The sequence below is a fragment of the Diadema setosum genome, chromosome 16 (genome assembly GCF_964275005.1).
Source record: "Diadema setosum chromosome 16, eeDiaSeto1, whole genome shotgun sequence".
Classification (NCBI taxonomy): domain Eukaryota; kingdom Metazoa; phylum Echinodermata; class Echinoidea; order Diadematoida; family Diadematidae; genus Diadema; species Diadema setosum.
Window position 1 is genome coordinate 15,040,411 of NC_092700.1, and position 21,352 is coordinate 15,061,762.

The 21,352-nt window shown below is 38.2% G+C and overlaps 1 protein-coding gene across 1 annotated transcript in view; it reads left to right on the forward strand.

Moving 5' to 3' along the window:
- LOC140239406 (adenylyl cyclase-associated protein 1-like) overlaps nt 1-12,873 on the forward strand; it is a 38,481-nt gene extending 25,608 nt beyond the window's left edge. Inside the window, exons 7-13 of the mRNA XM_072319247.1 lie at nt 18-123; nt 1,347-1,533; nt 3,360-3,544; nt 5,129-5,252; nt 5,752-5,834; nt 8,384-8,527; nt 9,305-12,873. Of these exons, the coding sequence (XP_072175348.1) occupies nt 18-123; nt 1,347-1,533; nt 3,360-3,544; nt 5,129-5,252; nt 5,752-5,834; nt 8,384-8,527; nt 9,305-9,388 (913 nt within the window). The 3' untranslated portion in view covers nt 9,389-12,873. The remainder of the gene's footprint in view (nt 1-17; nt 124-1,346; nt 1,534-3,359; nt 3,545-5,128; nt 5,253-5,751; nt 5,835-8,383; nt 8,528-9,304) is intronic.
- Nucleotides 12,874-21,352: the final 8,479 nt, after the last annotated feature.

Sequence of the window (21,352 nt, forward strand, 5' to 3'; positions counted from 1 at the left end):
CATGGTTTTTGATGTAGGGAGCCAATCCACAAGGAATGGACCACCAGCCTGGTAAAAATCCTTCAGGAGCTGGAAAAATATGTTAGGACTCATCACCTGACAGGGACATCCTGGAACAGGCAGGTAGGTCTGGTCTACTAGACCTGGGCCCTGTTTCATAAAGCTGTTCATAAAGTTACACATGACTTTAAGAATGATTGGAATATGGTAAGCCAAGTGAGTTTCCTAATCATTATTAATTTCAATAGCTAAAGTTGAAATTTGCAGATGATAATGATTATTCTTATACATGTTAATACACATTTATAGTTGCAAGTATATTTTTGCCCCAATTTAGATAAAAAGATATTGACATACAGTCGTACTTAGTTAGAATGTAAGAAAAAAAAAATAAACACACATATTGGCACATCATATTCCAGTCGCTCGTGAAGTCATGCATAACTTTACAAACGGCTTCATGAAACAGGACTCAGGACAAGAAGGGGTTGATTTTGGTTTGTTTGTTTGTTTGTTTGTTTGTTTGTTTTCAGTCACAGCATGTAGGTAGTAGACCTACGAATGTACCTTTTCCAAAGTGAACCCTGCCAATCAAAAAGCTGCTTGTTTTCATGCATGGAAGTGGATATTTTTCGAAACCTGTCTGGATCTAGTTGTACTTCTTTCACCACCTAGAAGACTTGACCATCACTTTTCACAGATTTAACTAGACATGAGAGACTTTTATCATACACCTGAGATTCTTCCAGTAAATTTTGCATGACAATGCAGAGGTTAATTCCTTCCTGTAAATTGTCACACTGAATGTATTTCTTTTTGTTACCAGACACATGGTGAGAAAAAAGGATTGATTATGGCATTTTACTATTCGATGTATCTAGACTGTATATTAAACCATTCATTGGAAAATATGGATGCATTATCATGTCTCATGTGTCAGTGGACTCGGATGCTCTTGTTAACTGTAGAAGTGGCTCAAAATCCACTTAGCTACACCTTTTGGCTGGAATTCACGAAGGTGGTACCATTGAAGCCATGGTTTAAACCATGGACAAAGACCATAGTTTTTTATTGGGCGCCAATTGTCGCATGGCCTATTTCGTTACAAAATCAGTCATTTCATCGACACTTGGCGCCCCATAAAAAAAATGTGGTCTTTGTCCATGATTTAAACCATGGTTTCAATTGTACCACCTTCGTGAATATGGGCCTATGGGTCAATGCCATTGTAACATTACCTCATGCATCCAATTCTCACTGACACACTAAGGCCTGTGCATCATATTTTCACAATTGTTCTGGTAATCATCTCATGTATATTGCCCCCCTCCTTCCATCACCCCCAGGGAAAGGATGCTGCCGGTGTAGTCCCTGCTTCTGCCCCTGCTGGACCCCCTGCTGGTGGACCCCCAGGCCCTCCTCCACCCCCACCACCTGTTGAGGCACCCTCTGGCCCCGCCCCTAAAGATGCTGCTTCTGAAGGCCGCGCCGCCCTCTTTGCTGACCTCAACAAGGGCACTGACATCACTAGTGGTGAGTGAACTAGTGTAGACCTTGCAACTGATTGACAAATTGCCCTGCAGTGAGGTGATAAGCACCAGATTAATCAATGTTTAGTAGTAGCCATGGTAAAAACTTATGGGCATACGTACTCGGCAGAATTTTGAACCTACAACCTCTTGATTACCAGACAGGCATCTACAGTTGTAATTTCATGAATTTGACTAAACATGCAGTACCTGCTGCATGCTAATAGGATTAGAACCAGCCCTGGCTGTTGGGCAAGATACCTATCTGAGCATCTATGCCCATTGATTTTCTTTTTTTAATTACATATTACTACTAAACACTTATTAATTCAGTGCTTATTACATCAATGTAGAGCAATTTATCATCTGTTGCAGTCATAACAACTCGATGCAAGAATTTCATCAATTTTGATACTGTAGACTTGCTGCTTCAAATAGGTTATGAGATGATCTGTTCAAATTGATTTTCATCAATTGAAACAAAAGTCAGATCACCCGAAAGTTTCATCAAAGTCTGATGTCAGTAAGCTGAGCAATTTGAAAGACATAGATGTTTTCTACAAATTGTGATATCTGCCATGGCAATCAGTTTTTTGGATGTCCGAAGTGATAATTTTATCAGTTATTTATGTTTTCAAATATTTATTAGTCAATTTCAACATGGTGTTTGATAGGACTAAAAAGTCACTGCTGTACAATATTTCTAGTTTGGAAAATGAGAGTATCATGCTACCTTGTGCTACTGTGTTTCTCATGTTAGGTAAAATTAAGCTTTGAATAAATGCATATCGAATGTGTCTTTTCATACTTGAAAAATTTTAAAATCTGTTTGCGATTAACTTACCCAAGTCACTCATTTTGAAACGGAACAATGTCAGCTCGTGTGGCATGTGTTACCTTGCATATTCATTGCAGGGCTGCTTTTGTGATGATACAATGCAGCTAAAAAAGAATGCAAAAATGTTGCATTTGTGCTAAATTCCAATCAAGATGATGAATAACTAATTGAAGTAGGGTTCATCCTGTTCTTATCAAATCTATGGATTTGCTTGGCACACCTTTGTTGTCCACAATGTTGGTATGATTGGATTAATGTTATTTTGTTGACTGATTCCAGGCTTCTGGTATCTGATTGATAGTAATTATTCTTCAGCTTGTCATTGTGCTGTAGATTTCGTTTACAATACTTTCCTGGTATTGGGCAGTCAATATAATATTGACCTTTTCTAATGATAGGAGAGTTGTTATAGCCTGTTCCGAAAAGAAAGAAAATTGATAAATAGAGAAATGTGCCAAAGAGTAGACCACCACCACCACCACCACCACCACCACCACCACCACCACCACCAACAACAACAACATCAGCAGCAGCAACTACAACAGCAACAACAACAACAGCAACAGCATCAACGTCAGCAACAACAACAGCAGCAGCAACAACAGCAGCAACGAAAACAAGAGCACACAAATAAACATGACAGTTAAGGCCATCTTTGGGACAAGATTTTCAGTCATGATGATCATCGAACTCTCTTTCTCTCTCCTTGTCTGTCGGTATATCTGTCTTGTGGTCTTCATCTTCTACTGTATTTTGCTCCATTTTTCTGTCTGGTTGTTTCTGTCCATATATTTGATTGTCTCTTTTTTCCTCTTTGATTTTGTATTTTTTTGTCTGTCTGTCTGTATCTCTATCTTTTACTTTATCTCTCTATCTCTTTCTTTATATTTCATTGTTTTTTCTTTATATCTTTTGGTATATCTATCCTTCTTTTCCTGTCTGTCTGTCTGTCTGTCTGTCTGTCTTTCTTAATGTCTGTCTGTCTGTGGCAGGCCTGAAGAAGGTGACAGATGACATGAAGACACACAAGAACCCTGAGCTGAGGAAGCAGACCAAGCCAGTCTCCTCCTCCCCCCAGCCATTCAAGCCGCGCGCTGCTCCTGCTAAGCCTGTAGCAGCCGCTGCCCCGACCAAGAAGCCGCCCCGCAACGAGCTGGTCATGAAGAAGTGGGAAGTGGTGAGAACAAAAACCATGCATCCTTTAGCAGAGTCATTGTAAATACCCAGCATCAATTATTGTTAGTGGTTATTTATTTATTAATTTATTTATCCATTCAGTCATTGATTCATTTTTTTCTTCAGTTGCTCACCCATTCATTCAAATCTGATTTGTATCTAATTCTTAATTGTTGGTGGGATATGTCTTTATGTCATTGACCCTATCATGGGCTTGACACTGTGTTTTTATTCATCTGAAAAACCCAAATATATGGACTTAGTATGGACTGGACTAGGTGCAGTGGACACAAAAGAATGAATGGATACATATGTACATGCAAGATGAGGAGAGTATTATAGAAACAGTGGGATGACAGTGACATTGCTTTCATGTAAAACTGTTGTAATGGCTCTACATTATGTACATTAATGGCAAGAGACTTTCAGGTTGTGCTCTAGCATTCTCCTGAAGCGTACCGTGCCGTACTGTACCGAGCCAAAAGGGGATCACTTTCTAATGTGACCCAAATACATACCACACTGTACTACTGTGTAAGCTGTTATTTTTGCGTACAGATATTTTCGCGAATGAGGAGGTGATGAACATTTTCGCGAGATGTTGTTTTCACGAATTGACATCAAGGTTATTGTAAATGCGCTATTACCCTAACGCATGGCCACATTTTCGCTTGTTGTTAAATTCGCGGTCCAACTATGATTCGTGAAATTTGCGAAAATCAAACCCTCGCGAAAATAACAGCTTATACAGTAGAGCTGTACAGTAGAGGGCTCGAACACAAAGTGGCGGTCCAAAGCAGCTTTCTTTTACACCCTATGAATATGAAAATGATGCTTAAAAGAGAATATGCTCATTTTACAGCTTTGAAAATCAGACGCAAATGTTGGGAAGAACAAACAAAGGGTCCATTTTATGCATACATTTTTAAGCATATGCTTTTTGTGCTGGCAAGCAATTCTCGCTATCGCCAATGACGTAAAAAACTCATGCGTACGCTAAAGAGCTCTGTCACAGGTGCACTGTGGGATTCCTCAGTCCATTGTTCGCTTCCGGTTGTCTAACGCGAGTCGCAGTTCCTATATGATTCAATGGAGTTCTTTGTCTGCTTTTCCGTGGTTTGCCCTTTTTTTCTTGGCTATAATTCAGCTTAAAAGAGTTGAAAGTGTCTAAGCTTTACTGATTTGCGGTCACTAGAGTCATGGTTCACTACTGCAAGGCTTCAATGTGCTGGTCACATGATGGAAAGCGAAGAAATCTTCAACAAAAAAATACCTCTTTATAAAGACAGAGCGTGTTGTAAGTGCATGTGCAGCCAAAACCGGGGCTAGTTTGCCACATGAGCTATCCCATAATGCATCTAAAATGCTGCTCTGCGCACGGCACCTACGTATTGGCGATACCCTCAATTGCTTGTTTTTATGCATACAGATTCAAACAAAAGGCTGTCATAAGCAATTGTTTTTATGGATACAACTCATTGTATGGTGGAGTATAGTTCTGTTTGGTTTGCTTATGAGCACTTGAATATTGCCTCAGAAACCTTGCTAACAGAAAGTTCTTGCCTTGTTTCCTTCTACTCAACAGGAGTACTTTGAGAATGCCCATGACGTGAAGATAAACAACCCCGAAATGAAGCAAACGGTGTATATCTACAAGTGCCAAAACAGTACCATCACAATACCATCAAAGGTCAACTCCATCACGATTGGTAAGTTTTTCCCAAGTAGCCTTTGTAGTACTTTAAAAGTGGATTTTTTTTTTTTTACAGTCTTCGGAGAAATCATCATAACAAATTAAATAAGAGCTTCTCTCTTAATCAGAAATGCAACCCACCACCATGACAACCTGGTAAAGTTGCTAAAAGTTTGTAGCTGAGATGCTTTCAAGTGCTATTTTATCAAAGCCACCTTTCTTTCTTTCCAAACATCTCCCACAGAAGATATAACAAAATTTCCACCAGTTCAGCAAAGTATTAGTAGAATCACTGCTGGAGTTAGGTATGGTCATGTATGTAAGAGGTTTGGCTTGTTAACACAGTGCCCAGAAATCACAAAAGTAATGTAAATGTAGGCCATAATAGATAATGAAAACTTTGAATGCACATTGGTAACAGTACTGTATTAATTCTTAATTTACTCAAATCTTTACCTGACCATTTGAGCAAACAGTTTCTGATTTTTGTTGTGACTGTGGTTCTGTGTTTGCAGATGGCTGCAAGAAAGTTGGCGTTGTCTTCGAAAGCGTGCTTGGATCTGTGGATGTTGTCAACAGTCAGAGCGTACAGATACAGGTTTGTGAATAATCAAGTGACTTTGTGTTTGTGTGTGAAGTGAATTGACTACTTTTGTTCATCATTTCTGACTGCAGTGATAAGGTCCAATGCAATTTCAGAATTTAGGAAGTGCCAAACGGAGCTGGAATCATGTGAGAAGGAATTTTATAACACCATCTTGGCCACCTGAAACAATTCAGCTCTTAACAAATTGGTACACGATGAAATAGAATGAGATAAATCATTAAAAAAAAAAAGTTTCAGGGCACCTTGGCCAGTCATGATTGAGGCAAAAACTGAGGGAAACCCTAGTATAGATATCCTGATGTTTAAAGGTATTTGTCAGATGGTCGAGGGTTGAGATTTAGGATTGGATCTTTCCTATCCCGCACATAGGAGCTTGGTGAAACAAGTTTTTTTGGAAGAGGTTTTTGTTTTGTTTTTAATGCCTTTGTGTAATTAAAATGATATGATAATGCACACACACACACACACACACACACACACACACACACACACACACACACATACATTCACTTACATCTTCTTCTTTTTTTTTGCATCAGTCAGTTCTTCTGGAAATTTCTATTACCTCTGTCACTAGACACATTAGTTATTCATCAGATGATTACATCTCCTACCCCTATTGAAAATTATTACTGTTAACCCGTTGAGGACGGGCTGATTTTGCTGCAACACGCATTTCCCATAGACACCTGCCCGAGTATACTCGGGACTCGTCCTCAACAGGTTAAAGAAGTTCCGCAACAGCAAAATGGGAAGACAGTGACCATTCTCTGCCTGGAATACATTGTTTGTTACAGACTGATTGTGCCGGACAGTTAACCCATTCAATTCTGGCAAAAATATTTGCTGAAATTATCACCTTGTCATTAAATTAGTACCTCTGAATTTTACTGTATATCTCACACTGGAGAAAGAATCCTGGTAGATAGAACTGGTCTAGACTCATTAAATCTGGTAAATGGTAAGGACAAAATTTACAAAAGAATTTGCCAAAAATTACCAGAGAAACAGCAAATTTGTTTTGCTCAAATGTGTTGTCAAAGAAAGAATTGATGATAAATAAATCCAGTAATAAAGAGAATTTTGAAAATTCTACACAAGAATGAAAAACAAATTATATTTGAACAGCCAAAGGCTCAAATTAAAGCGAGCCATATTTTTTTTTTTTTCACTCTTTATAAAATCTGTACATTGAATATTATACAAAACCATTTACCATTTGTCCAGGGTTTTGTCTTGGGGCAAAGTGCTGTTGAGAAATCACAGATGGCAAATAGTTTTAACCATGACCAAAAAAAAAAAAAGAATAAAGGAACAGTCAATATTTGTTTTATATACCATATCCCACTTGATTTAAGATACATACATTTATGCTAAATCAGGGCATTGAAATGAAGTTGTTTTGCTACCAGTCAGAGAAATTATATAAGGTATAATATATTATTTCACAGAGCACAAATATAGGTACACACACAAGATGTACCACACAAATCTTAAAATAATCATAGCTGGCTGTGGGGCAGTGAAACGAAAGCTAGTGACTGCACCTTTGACCAATCAGAATTGAGGATTGATCAAATGAGGTATATGATAGAGAATAATGATGAAAAATTGCAGAAATGTTGTTTCTTGGACTTTGTGGATTTTATGTGGCTCACTCCTGACAACTTCCCTCCATTGGATGAGCGTTCGTTTTATCACAATCAATGAAAATTACCTTTACTTGATAAGACTTTCGCCTGCTGGCTCTGCAGGCTTCTTCAGATCGAGCGTTGTGAGAAGGACTTCCCACGAGCCGACGTAGCTGGCGCACGCCGATCTGAGAGAATGGGATCGTATATTGAGGAAAGTGAATATTGTCCGAGGTCTCGGTTGAAGGTTCTCCCTTGTTGTTTCCGAATGTGAATTGCTTCCCTTATCCAGCGTGAGGTTTTTCCAGAGTCTCTGGCTAGGATGGAACACTTCTTCCAGTTGATGTGGTGGTTTTCACTGGCCACATGGTCGCTGATGGCCGACTTGTGCATGTGGGAGGTGGATTCCTTCTTTTTCCCTCTTGTGTAGTAGGACGCACTAACTGTGTCTACCTCTAGTTTGTGTTCATTTTTTCTGGTGCCAAATTTCCTAACTGTTTCTCCAATGTAGCTTCTTTCACAGTTACCACATGGGATCTGGTAGACTACCCCCGCTTGGTCATCGATGGATCGTTTGTCTTTTGGGTGGACTAGGATGTTCCTGAGTTTCTTGTGTGGCCTGAATGCTGTGGAGATGTGGTATTTCTGGTAAATCCTTTGCAATGCTTCCGAGGTACCCTTTACATATGGGATGGTTACCAATTTCCTCCTCAGATCGGCGTGCGCCAGCTACGTCGGCTCGTGGGAAGTCCTTCTCACAACGCTCGATCTGAAGAAGCCTGCAGAGCCAGCAGGCGAAAGTCTTATCAAGTAAAGGTAATTTTCATTGATTGTGATAAAACGAACGCTCATCCAGTTGAATTTCCAATCAGATGAACCTTTTCAGCGAACTTCCCTCCATGTTTGCAGGTGACAGGTGTTACTCCCATTGTCAACATCGACAAGACGGACGGCTGCATGGTCTACCTCAGTGCAGCATGCAAGGATGCTCAGATCATCAGCGCCAAATCTTCCGAGATGAACGTCCTCATCCCCGATGCTGAAGGAGAATTTGTGAGTTGCCCTGCAGACTGGTCTTTTATGTCAAACGATGAGCTGAAATGAAATAGTTTCACTTTTCTACCCCTTTCAGGACAGATTTGATTTCATAACATGACTGAGGCTTTGTGCAGTGCAGGGTAGAGAGTTGGTGAAGCTCAACAAGTACCTCAAGATGTAACAGAGTCCCAAGTCTACACGTAACTGATAGGATAGGACATAAAATGGAGATTAGAATGGAGATCATTTGTGAAAGAGTAACAGCTCATGCACACAAAAGATCCTGCCTCTTTCATTCATCGTCAAGAGCAGGGTGTTTTAACCCGGTGAAGTGGTCCCACCTCACATCCAACTGGACCCCATGAAGACCAATAAGTGCAGCTGAAAATGGGCTCTCCAGCCATTTTCTCAGATGGAAAAATGAAACAAAACATTCAATAACCTGAACAAGATCATTTATTCACTGCAGGGTAAATCAAAGCTTCCTGTGTAATAGGCCAAAACATCACCTTGAAGAGTCAGTCACGATTGTTGGATAATTACGTGCATTGAATGACAAAAAAGGCTGTCTACAACCTTTTTATAAAATGTCCAACTCTTTGTGTTTTATGTTGTAAGATAGAGAAATGTAATGGAAGAATTATGTCAGATGTACTTGCCTTAGAATTGACTAAGTATCGCTACCTTCCATGCAAGATGAATTTGAAGTAATGACTTCAGGTATGAAATTATTTACTAGTCACTGAACATATCTATCTTTATTTTTGTGTCTTTTTTCTTCTTCAATTTCAGACGGAATTTCCCCTGCCGGAGCAGTATAGATCTGTCTACAATGGAAAAACGATGGTCACAGACTGTGTGGAGTCTCTGGGATAAACACCACTGTGCAGCTCTAGAGGAGAAAGCTATACAGATACTTCTTTTTTCGTTTTCCATCTTTCTAATGGCTTGGCACCAGGGGTGTCAGAGGCAGTATTTTTAAAAAAACATAAACACCAGTGTAAGCATTGTTTGTTTATATTTGTTTTAGCAAGCATACTGATCTGCCACATTCAAATCATAGAAAGAAATCAAGTAAGGAGGTTGTCAATACAATTTTGTACCCCTTAGTAACAGTTTTGTAGGTAGAAATGGCAGAGGACGTCATAGATACAGGCATGTATGATACATTGCTATCCAATGATGTTAATTCAGTGTAATTACATACATGAAATCATCCTCAGAATGGAACAATCTGGAATTTTTTTAATCACTTTCAGAAGCGGCAAATTCCTGTCACCCTTAGGTTTTGCCTTAGAATCAGAAAATTATGTGTCCAAACAGCATAATTTTAAAGAATAAGCAATTAAAGATTACATACTGCTGTGTGCAGAAGGGATATCAACATGTTCTGTAGCCATGTAGTGTTTGTTTTCAGTCATGCTGCCCTAATATAGGTTCTTTTTTCTTTTTTGCTCTGTCCTTTTTGCTCTGTTTAAACCCTCGTGACAAATTTGTTCATGCTACATTAATTTGTTTCCATCAATCATGTGGATGTGATACAGGTAGTGTAGGGTCTGGGTTGATTATATCCCAGTTTGATAGAAACCTTATGTTTTGAAAGGATTTTATTTACCGAGAACCACAATATATTGTCATTACAGACAAGACATGTATATGTTTATGTGATATATATTTTTAAAGTATGATTTGTTTTAAACCAAATTTTTGATTGTGGGAAATCTGATTTCTTTCTTCTTTTTTTTCTAAGTATGTGGCCTAGCCAGAAATGAAGAACATTTATAAATATAGCCTGTTTGTTTTATGATTACGGTTGTGATCATTTCCATCTATTTCCTCATTTCTGTTATATTTGTGACCCTGCACCTCAAAACAAACAAAAAGTCGCCAGACATGAATTTTTAGTTAAGACCATATTTTGAAAGAGCAGACTTTAAGCTTTAAAATGATGTATAACTCAAATCAAATGGACTCTCCTAACCTATCTAAATATCGCAAAGAAAGCACAAACTCAGGAAAAGTGTGAACTGAGAAAAGAGGCTCTGAAGTACAGTGTCTATTCAAGCGCTTAATCTTTACCAAACCGTGCTGGCTGTGCGATGAATGGGACAAAAAAACAGGAAGTAAACCACCAGAGTAACAACAATGAAGGGATTATCAAATTAAACTGAAATTAAGCATGCCTCATTAACACATTCTGTCCATAATTAATGTCAACTTTCAAAGCAGTAGCACTATCCTTTCAAAAGTTATTAGAGTTGAAAGTGAAGAGTGTGGACAAGGTTTTTTAGAAATGAAAAAGGGATTCTAAAGACACACCTAATCACACTATTCTACCAAAAATGTTCGAGATAAACTGCTAAAAAAACACACTTTCCTGCCCGTTTTATGATACCAAATTTTACTTAGCATAATGTAAAAGAAGACCCGCTCTTTCAGAAAGTATGAAAAAGTCAAGGTCGGCTAGGTTGACCCATTTCACTTATTTTCAGTCCTCACGCAAAATTAGTGTGTGCGACTTTATGTTCGTTTTGAGGTGCACGGTCACATTTACAGTAGCTTTGTCGAGATTTTGTTGCCCTATTACAGAAGTTTTAATAGCAATACAGGGAACAGAGTGTGCCCCCCCCCCCCCAATAAGAAAACACGGTTATTGTTGCAGACCGCTGCACATAAAAATCTCTCAGTTTGTCTATGGCAGTGTTTGAATAGATGTATTTAAATACTTGCTCAATAGAGACATTTTAGAATGTTTGAGTTTTAAAGAGCTACCAGGTACTTTAGACCTTTTCACATGAGGAAACAGGGGTATCTTTTATAGTATGTTTGCTTTTGCTATCAACATTTGAGAAATGTATGGAGGTTGGTCACTTTACACATGTATTTGATGTATGTAACAATGATATAAAGAGAGATTCAGTACAACACAGGCTGATTGATTCCATGTGCCTCGTTTATGGAAGTTTGTGATCACTTTAGGAGTGCCAAGGCTGCAGTGTGTGACTGTTGCATTTTTATAGAAGAGTGTGATACGTCTTTCTTGCAAATACATCTCCAAAAGATATCAAAAGGCTGTTGCTGTAAGTGCTTGTCAGCAATAGTAGGCCATGATCATGCAAAAAGGACTTACTTGTTGATGCCTATGTCTTTTACCCTCTAAGGTATTGCAAATGCTAATAGACTGAATGCATGACTCACAATGTTCCTAGAGCTAAGGGCTAAAGAATGTCGGGCCTGGAATGGGAATGGTATCGTTGTACCCATTAGTGGGTGGTATCTGCTACTATCTGCTACCAATATCTGCTACCAAAACGAGGGGAAGCATCTTTATTACCTTATGTGCTGTGACCAGAAAATATCTGTAGCATCTCTTGACCAAAGAGTGACTTTTTTTTTCACCCGTTAGTTTCCAAAATGTGCTAATCACAGGAGCAATGAGCTAATGTGATCTTCATATCTTACTGCACAATGCCTGAATATAACCCTTTTGACACCTGGCATTTTAATATGCGGTTTCATAAGCAGAAAATATGTTCGGAGTAATAGTACCCTTAGAATTTGATATTTTTATTGAGAACACTGTGAGTTAATTGCAATTGAGAAAATCAAAAGTATTAGAACATTTTGCCAGTTAGGCCTATGCATGCTGTGTGTGTACACCAATACAATGTGTTGCAAGCTGTACATGTAAATGTTAGCCTGGAGCATCAAACTTAATTGATCTAATCACATCTAGTCATTATCAATCAGTTTATATTACACTCGGTGAATTATGCAAATTTTATAGTACACAGTCCGATGGGTTGAGTGGGTGAAATGGCTCACATGCAAAGGTACTAGCAAGCATTAGGAATACTTCATTCTGCTTACTTCTCTGATGATTGTTATCCCTATTTATCAGCCATTATTAATGATCATAGGCGTTTACAAATTTTGCCTGGATACTGATGCAAAAATGTATGCAAGATAATTGGACAAAGATTACTATTGTTCTCCATACCTATAACTAGCACAGAAAAGGAATAGTGTACACTAAAATGTAAAGATGAGTGGTGTGGTAAGGCCCACAGGCCCAAGCAAACTCGAGGAAATTGTAGAAGCTGTAGAACATGTTTCTAGCTTTCTCTTCATTTCTAAAAGAAACTGATGGATGTGATCGTTATGGTAATGTATACCACAGCAGTGTATTATTCTGGAAGAGTGAAAACCCAAAGAAAGTGATACTTGTATTAATCACAATTATAATGCTGTATGATTTGATGGGTAGAATATTGGTTTTGTGTATGCCTTATTTGTATAACAAGAATATGTGTGAAAGAGTGTAGCAATAAAAAAAAAAAAAATGAACACTTAACCATTGATTGGAGGAGCTTGTGTTATGAGAGGAAAGTTTTTGTCTGCTTTTTGCGGTATCACAAAGAATTGCATGTAGGTTGGCTTTAGCATTGTTGTACATAACATCTATTTCTTTTGTTCTACTTTAATAGCCTGTAAAAAGATAAGTGAAAGTGTAGGTATTATTGTGATTGTAAGACAAGAGTGAGAGAGAGGGAAAGAGAGAGAGAGAGGGAGGGAGAGATAACATCTGATATATCTTTGCTTTGTGCAATTAAAGGACAAGTTCACCTTCATAAACATTAGGATTGAGAAAATGTAGCAATATAAATAGAACACATCATTGAAAGTTTGAGGAAAATTGGACAATCCGTTCAAAAGTTATGAATTTTTGAAGTTTTTGTGCCGTAACCGCTGGATGATAAGACTACTGCAGTGTACGATGTCACATGCGTACAACAATATAAGGGAAATATAAAGAGAATTTCACAAAATTTCATCTTTTGAAAAAAGTACACATTCCCTTGACTCGTTACCGACATATGTTATGGGTAATATCATTCCCCCTACCTTTAGAAAGAGGCAAGCCAAATGCTCTTTTATTATGCGAAAAAATGAAAATATGTTGAATTTTCTTTACATTTTCTTTATACTGTTGTACTCATATGACATCACAAGCTGTAGTCTCCTCGTCCAGCAGTTCCAACACAAAAATTTTAGAAATTCATAACTTTTGCATCGATTGTCCAATTTTCCTCAAACTTTCACTGATGTGTTCTACTAATATTGCTGCATTCTCTCAATCCTTATGTCTATGAAGGTGAACTTGTCCTTTAATAAGTGTCTGCATGTCACTCCAGTGATTACTTTTTATTTATTCATCTATTTATGTATTGATCAAAGATCATTTTGTGAGAGTCTTGCAGATTTATCAAACAGCAAGTAGAAGCTTTCAAATTGAAACAGTGTAGCTTGCATCAGTTTTGCTTGTTTGCTTTTGTTTTTGTTTTTTTTTGAGGAATATGACTGACTCCTGCAAAGGATTTGAACGTATTTTCCCTCTGTAATCCTTCATGACTCCAGTAGCGGCTATATCATGCCTTATGCTATTCATGAAAGAGGAAGGGAGTTTTGGGTGCTTATTTCTTTTTTTTCCCCCTGGATCTTATTTATACCGTGGTATGCAGATCGTGGAATTCCTCAGAATTTGATTTAATCCACCAATCATCACGTAATTTATTATGCTTGTCATGGTGATAGTGATAATGACCAATGAGGATATTATGATGACATTCATTACCACAGATTACCGCAAGGGAAGGCATATTTCTTACTACATGTATTAATATTTGTGATCTTGAAGTTCAAATTCCCGAGTGGGGAAAATTGTAGTTTAGGCTTACGCATGGGTGTTAATATCCATTTCTTTATGTAAGCATGTTCAACTGTACAAAGGGCACATACATGTACTTTTATAAAGCGATCAGAAATAAGCGGAGGAGCAGAATGTCTTCCTATCATAGGCGCCGGAAGTGGGGGGGGGGGGGGGGGGGGGGGCAGGGGTGGGGGGGGGGCGGCCGCCCCCCCCCCCCAATCCAAAAAATGGGGGGGCAAAACGCATTTTTGCCCCCCCCCCAAAAGCCCCCCCCCCCAAAAAAAAAATGAAAATAAAAATAAAAATAATAATGATGATAAAAATAAATGAATAAACAAATAAAATAAAATAAATATGTATATATATGAATAAAAGGGAAAAATATGGCTACAAACGGCAGCTTTTGGACTGTAAAATGTCAAAATTTTCAAGCTCGCTCGCTTCGCTCGCTCGCATCCAGCAGTTGAGCCCGGTGCGCCTCCCCCTTAATTTCTAAAGCGAAAAACATAGCTACGACGGCAGTTGTTGGACTCTATAGAATGTCAAAATTTTCAAGCTCGCTCTCTTCGCTCGCTCGCATTGAATCGTTATGCCATTCTCCTAATGTTGCTGACAGTAATTGCCAGTAGTTGCGCCCGATGCCCCCACCCCCTAATTTCCAAAGCGAAAGATAAATATAGCTACAAACGGGAGTTTTGGGACTGTAAAATGTCAAATTTTTCAAGCTCGCTCGCTTCGCTCGCTCGCATTGAATCGTTATGCCACTTTCCTAATGTTGCTGCCAGTAATTGCCAGCAGTTGCGTCCGATGCCCCCCCCCCTTAATTTCCAAAGCGAAAGATATAGCTACAAACGGGAGTTTTTGGACTGTAAAATGTCAAAATTCTCAAGCTCGCTCGCTTTGCTCGCTCGCATTGAATCGTTATGCCATTCTCCTAATGTTGCTGCCAGTCAGGGAAATTGCCAGCAGTTGCGCCCGATGCGCCGCCCCATTAATTTCCAAAGTGAAAGATAAAGCTACAAACCCCAGTTTTGGGACTGTAGAATGTCAAAATTTTCAAGCTTGCTCGCTTCGCTCGCTCGCATTGAATCGTTATGCCATTCTCCTAATGTTGCTGTCAATAATTGCCAGCAGTTGCGCCCGATGCGCCCCCATTTATTTCAAAGCGAAATATGTAGCTACAATTAAAACTCCAGTTTTGGAACTGTAGAATATCAAAATTTTCAAGCTCGCTCGCTTCGCTCGCTCGCATTTTATTGTTATGCTATGCCATTCACCTTATGTTGCTGACAGTATATAATTTGTCGATCGTTTCACACCGTCATTCCATAATCCATGTAAGGAAAACTTACAATGTTCCTCAATGACTGCGTTGTTGAATGTATCACATTCCGTAATGTATTGTAGTCCCATTATTGCTCACGCACACACGCACAAGCATACAGACCGTCAAAATTACTTCATGGTTCCCCCATGTTTCGACCCACCGTACGCCACTTTATATATATATATATATATATATATATATATATATATATATATATATAATAGATGTGTGTGCGTGTGTGTGTGTATGTGTATATTGTGTAACATATGCATGGTCTAATCTTGAGCCCCCTCCAATGTTTGCCCCCCAATCCAAAACTGCTTCCGGCGCGCCTGCTTCCTATATTCTCAAAAAGCCGTAAATCACTATCTGATGATTCAAACCCAGATCAACATATTATTATCAACGAAAGAGGAGAGGAGTACGGTAGGAAATAGGCATAGTGTCATTTCCCATGATTTTACAAGCACACCTATTCGTAGTGAAGCTTCTGTGTAACCTTGAACAGGAAAAAAAGTAGTATTATGACACTTTTTGTCATACATGTTACTTGGTGTAAAAGTTCAAAAACAACAACAAACATACTCAAGCCGTCCAGTGTACTAAAACCGTATCATGCCTTGTACAGCTGCATTGCAACTGATAAGAACAATACACATATCAGAATAGAAAATACACTGTGTACATTCAAAATTTGCATAATCCGTAGATCGGGTTCAGTCAACAATTCAACAACAGAGGGAGCACAACAGTAATAAGATGACGATAATGACGTCCCTCACAGGATTGGTGCGAACTCTGTCTGATTAAACTCCTCGTTTACTCATGTGCATAGTCAGGCCAGAACAGAAGTTGTGTGTGTATTTTGTTAGTTGTTAGTGTTTCTCTAGCTAAAACGGGTATGCAAATGAGTGCTTCTATTGGCCAGCAACTGATCAACAAAAAATGTCGAGTTCCAAAATGGACATTAGTAGGAAGAATGTGAATTACCTCACCGTAAATTTTGCTACACAAAATGCGAAGGCAATAGAATTACATACCATTCAAATCATAAAGGGACTATCGATCAAGCCCCAATCCGAGTTCGAATGACTGATAAAAAGCTTTTGTGCTTAAACCAGGGGGGGGGGGGGGGGGTATTCAAGCAATAGTGTGTGGCCGGTTTCTTTCATGTGAGTTAACTGCATTAGCAACTGCAGGTGTAATTTTTGTCATTTTCACAACTCTATTGAGCATGCTATGCAAGGGTGTAGACATTGTAACACATATGAAAATAGTTCGATACCCAAGCGCAACATGGCAAACTGTGCTGCGTTTATGAAAGAAAAAATAAAAACAAAACAAAAACATGTCGAAAGTACAACGCTGAATTGGTTGACATTATAACCTGGATTAATTTTTGTGAAAGTTATGCCATTAGCTTTATTTTGCATTTCGAGTGGTTTAGCGAAATTCTGTCCTTGTGAGGAGTACACATGCTGTATTCTTTGTCCCTACAAACTGGATAATAAAAGATTGTCATCGAAATTACGGAGTTGGTACCAAATACTTGTTGTTTCTTCCTTAATTGAAATGTAATCACATTATCATTTTTATCTTGTATTTGATTTACCACAGCATAGGGCCTGAGGCGTTGTTTATCACATACTACACATCATTGCTGTATGCATCTAGCAGCCTGTCTGGTAGGCACTACAGTTTAGAATTAAAAGGTCGAAATTTCTGTTGAGTTAGATCAGGGCCTTCTCCCGAAAGAACGGCGTGAGGAGTTTATGCTACATGATAACATAATGCGTGTGTGTCTGTGTCTGCATGTCTGTATGTAGGTCCTACATTAATATCCTGGTAATATTAATATACAAAACGTGTAACCGCATTTTCTTTGTGTGTGTGTTTCCCTGTCTGAAGTATTTTCATATTTTGACAAGTTGCAATGATTATTATGCTCATAGGATGCCATTTCTATTCTGAGTATACAGTAGTCAGGCACATAATGCGCGCTTACAAATCGACTGTCCTTCCAGAATAATGTATTAAAACATTTTGACTTGCCTTTCATGAAATGACAAGGTATACATCTGTCTCGTTGTGCACTGTTAATGATCAACACCTGCCTGTGATACAGAGTGGCGGCTGCAGTTAGGACCATTGCCTACATCGTCATAGCAACAGGACGCAAAACCGGCGATACCTGCAGATGCATGCTATAACGAACATTTACACAGTAAATGCATTCGTTGTTGTTGCAAATTTATCAGGAATGGTGGTCGATAGACTTGGTTTCAGACTTTCGCCTTTTTCAAGGTTTCATGGTTGATACAATAATGTATCATAATTGTGTGTCAAGTAAAATATTCCTACTGGTTCGATCCTTCTGTCCTTCAGACGAATAACTCTTGTCTCGGTCATGACGTGTCTTCTTCGATTATTTTCAAGGCTAGCAAGATGTTTTAAAAGCACGCTTTGTGCAGGAATACTATAGTTCCACCTGGACATTACGCCTTTCCTGCCGATTTGTACATAATTAATGATGTCGAACGTATCCTCTAGCGCAGCACACTTGATTCACACTCTGTCAATAATTCACGTTGTACCATCGCCTCTGAAAGGGAATGGTCCAATTCTTATTTTTCTGTGTGACGATTAGAATATCAATAATATTGCATGAACACAACTTACATATCTTAGAGGAGGATATTCCAGTGAAGTGCATTTCATCACTATTTTTAATATCTGCTGAGAATGTAGGGGTTTTCATTTCTTGATCTTCGCTTGTATGTGTAAAACGTGCGGATATGTGCATTATCATCATTATCGTTATTATCATTTAATCTGATGTGTGTGATTTTTTTGTTACTATAATAATGACTTGTCTGGCAAAATAAAGCTCGGGTCGTATCACCCGTGTTCTGATGTTAGGAACACCCATCATCCAATAAAATTTACTGACTTGAAGGAATTTTATTTGTTTATGTATAAAATAAAGACAGAATAAACTGACCAGAAAGAATATAAATTATTAGTGGAAAAGTGAATAAATCAGATATGAACACATGACCGTTATTCTCATAGAATGAGCAATCCACTAATGTTTCTTGGTATAAAAGGAAGCATAATATTGCATGAAGCACGCAACAATGCATTAAAAAGAAATGACTGTGGAATTGAGTGTTTGCATAGTGATCGATCACCTACTGTATGTGATTAAGATCTTTCTAAACGCACAAGAACACAACACACAAACAGAAACACTTATCCCGTATTGTTTTCGATAATGTTGGGTAGGGTACTTGTGTGTATCTGTTTTATACACGTGACCGGGATACATGAATGAAGTGCCTTGCCAATGCGCACATAGACAGCTGCCAGTGGAATCACAGAGCTCTTTAAGTGCCGCCGACTGGCATATAAAACCCCTAGCACTTAGACTGTCCAAGTCCCTGGCACGAAAAGTGTTAAAAGTCTGTGATTTTATTAACTGAGCCACAATGTGGCTCTTTAGATATTGAAGTGACGTGTACGGATGTCCTGTGTTTGTTTTGTATGATACGAGATATGTGATTGTGTGATGTTTGATACGTTCTCTCAGAAATAACTGAAGAGAAGAGCGTTAAGAGCAAGGGCAGAAGAATCGTATACAAGGCAAGCTTGGGATATTTTAGATATGATTATAATGAATAAAGATGTGCGCATTCATTGTTAGTATACAGTTCTGTACCTTGTCTATTTGAATAATGCCACTACACTGTAGCCTACTTTGAACGTAAATATCCTGTGACAAGAATCAGAGACATGACATTTTTGTTTTCTCTTACACACATTTAATAGATTTCTCTGCAGCCTTCTGAACAATACTTGGTACAAATTAATGCCACTATCAAGTGAAAATTTATGACAAAATTATGGAATGCCATGCATGTATGCTTTTTTCTTATTGCGACGTTTTGAGCAGATATTATAAACACAAGGTTTCTATGTCCAGACATGTTCACATTTGGCATGAAATCCACACGATAAAGAAAGCCTGGATACAAGAACGTGTCATTTTACATTGCTTTAACTCCATGCGTCCTGCTTAGCCGGCAATGGAAACGTGAGAATCTTGTAAGGAATTATCTCTTATGTTACCGTCAGCCGACAGTGGATTCAGCGAATGTTTATTTCAAGAATCTCTCATACAAATTGGTCGCTTACACTTTATCTGACTAAAATGACGATAAAAACGCTGACATTTCTTAAAAGTAGGGTGATAATGTCCACATTTGAGGCTTGCACAGAAAAAAGACGGAAGTTTAACAACAATCAAATCCGATTGACATAGAACGTTTATATTGCACTCTATCAATATTATTGTAAATTGATTACATTGGATTGCGAATAGCCCTCTCCGAGTCAGTCCTATCATTCATTATAAAGTCAAAATGTCTTGCATCAATACCAAATAATACTCGAAGAGACAGATACGTTGATCTATGCCGGCCTATATTATACTGTACTCCTGATGGTCATCGAACTGCACATTTTATCTGATGTATTGTCCTCTGTCGATAATGTATCTCCACCCGACATGAACCATATTTGACTTAGATGATATGATTCACAAGAGAAGAAACAAGCAGTCTTTACATTTCTGACAAAGAAATCAACGTCAGTGGCAATCAAAGAACATCTCAGATTGTCGTGACTGTAGGGATGTCGGAATTAAAAAACTGAATAATTAAGATCAAACTTGAAATTTGAAATCCTTGCCTTTGTCCATAGGATACAAATGCCACTTAAGTTACAGTTTAGTACATTTTGACCAATAATCATCGACGGAGTGATAGTATGCACATAAAATATACGTAAAGTAATCTATATACACTTTAAATTTTGGGACGGATTGTCACTGATTATTGGTAAGAATAATAATTACTTGTATTGACCCCATTGCACGTGTGCAGTGGAAATGTAGTCTCATGTATATCATCATAATTAATACTGTCTATTTTCAAAAATGCATAATCTTAACTTCACACACATACACAAAACATAAGATGATAATATGCAAACAATCAGCAAAAATGTGGACGGAAAAAGTAAGACCTATACCAGTTTTTTTCCTGTCACAACTATTCGGTAACAAACTATGTTGATCTGATGAAGCGAACGGACATATTATACAGATTTTTTCACGAATTCACCATTCTTTTTACTGCTGAGAATGTACAATGTAAGTCATACACTATGAAAGGTATGCTAGCATCGATGCTGCAATGATATTTTATCAATTTGATACCTGAAGAAGATTCAGTATGCCATTCTAAGCTCTGGTAATTAATGTTGATCCCTTTGCTTGTGTATTACTACATTTGCTCGATTTAGTCAAATTACATTACGTAATGATTTGATCACATATCATTATGATATGTTGAGGTTTAATCCTGTGATCTTGGGGAAGAAATAACCCATAAGATTGATTTCAAAGTAATCAACATAAAGCAGTTTTCATGGAAGAAGCTCTTTGACGTTTCAATACCTCTGGTAGCTCGTTACACTTATTTTCAGACCAATTGAGACTCACTCCGTGTTAATCTGCATGTTCCATTAATAGTAACGCTCACTAGTCATAACGATATAGTATCAGTCGCAGCTCACAACAATCCTTAATTACAACTACTATCCCTCATCTCTATCTATAATAATGTCCTGAAACCACAGAGATTTCTCGATGATAGTTTGGCAAAATATGTCATCATCTTTATGATCCCTTATGGGAAGAGTGGCACGAAATTTCTACCACCATCAACCTCCAATGAAATAG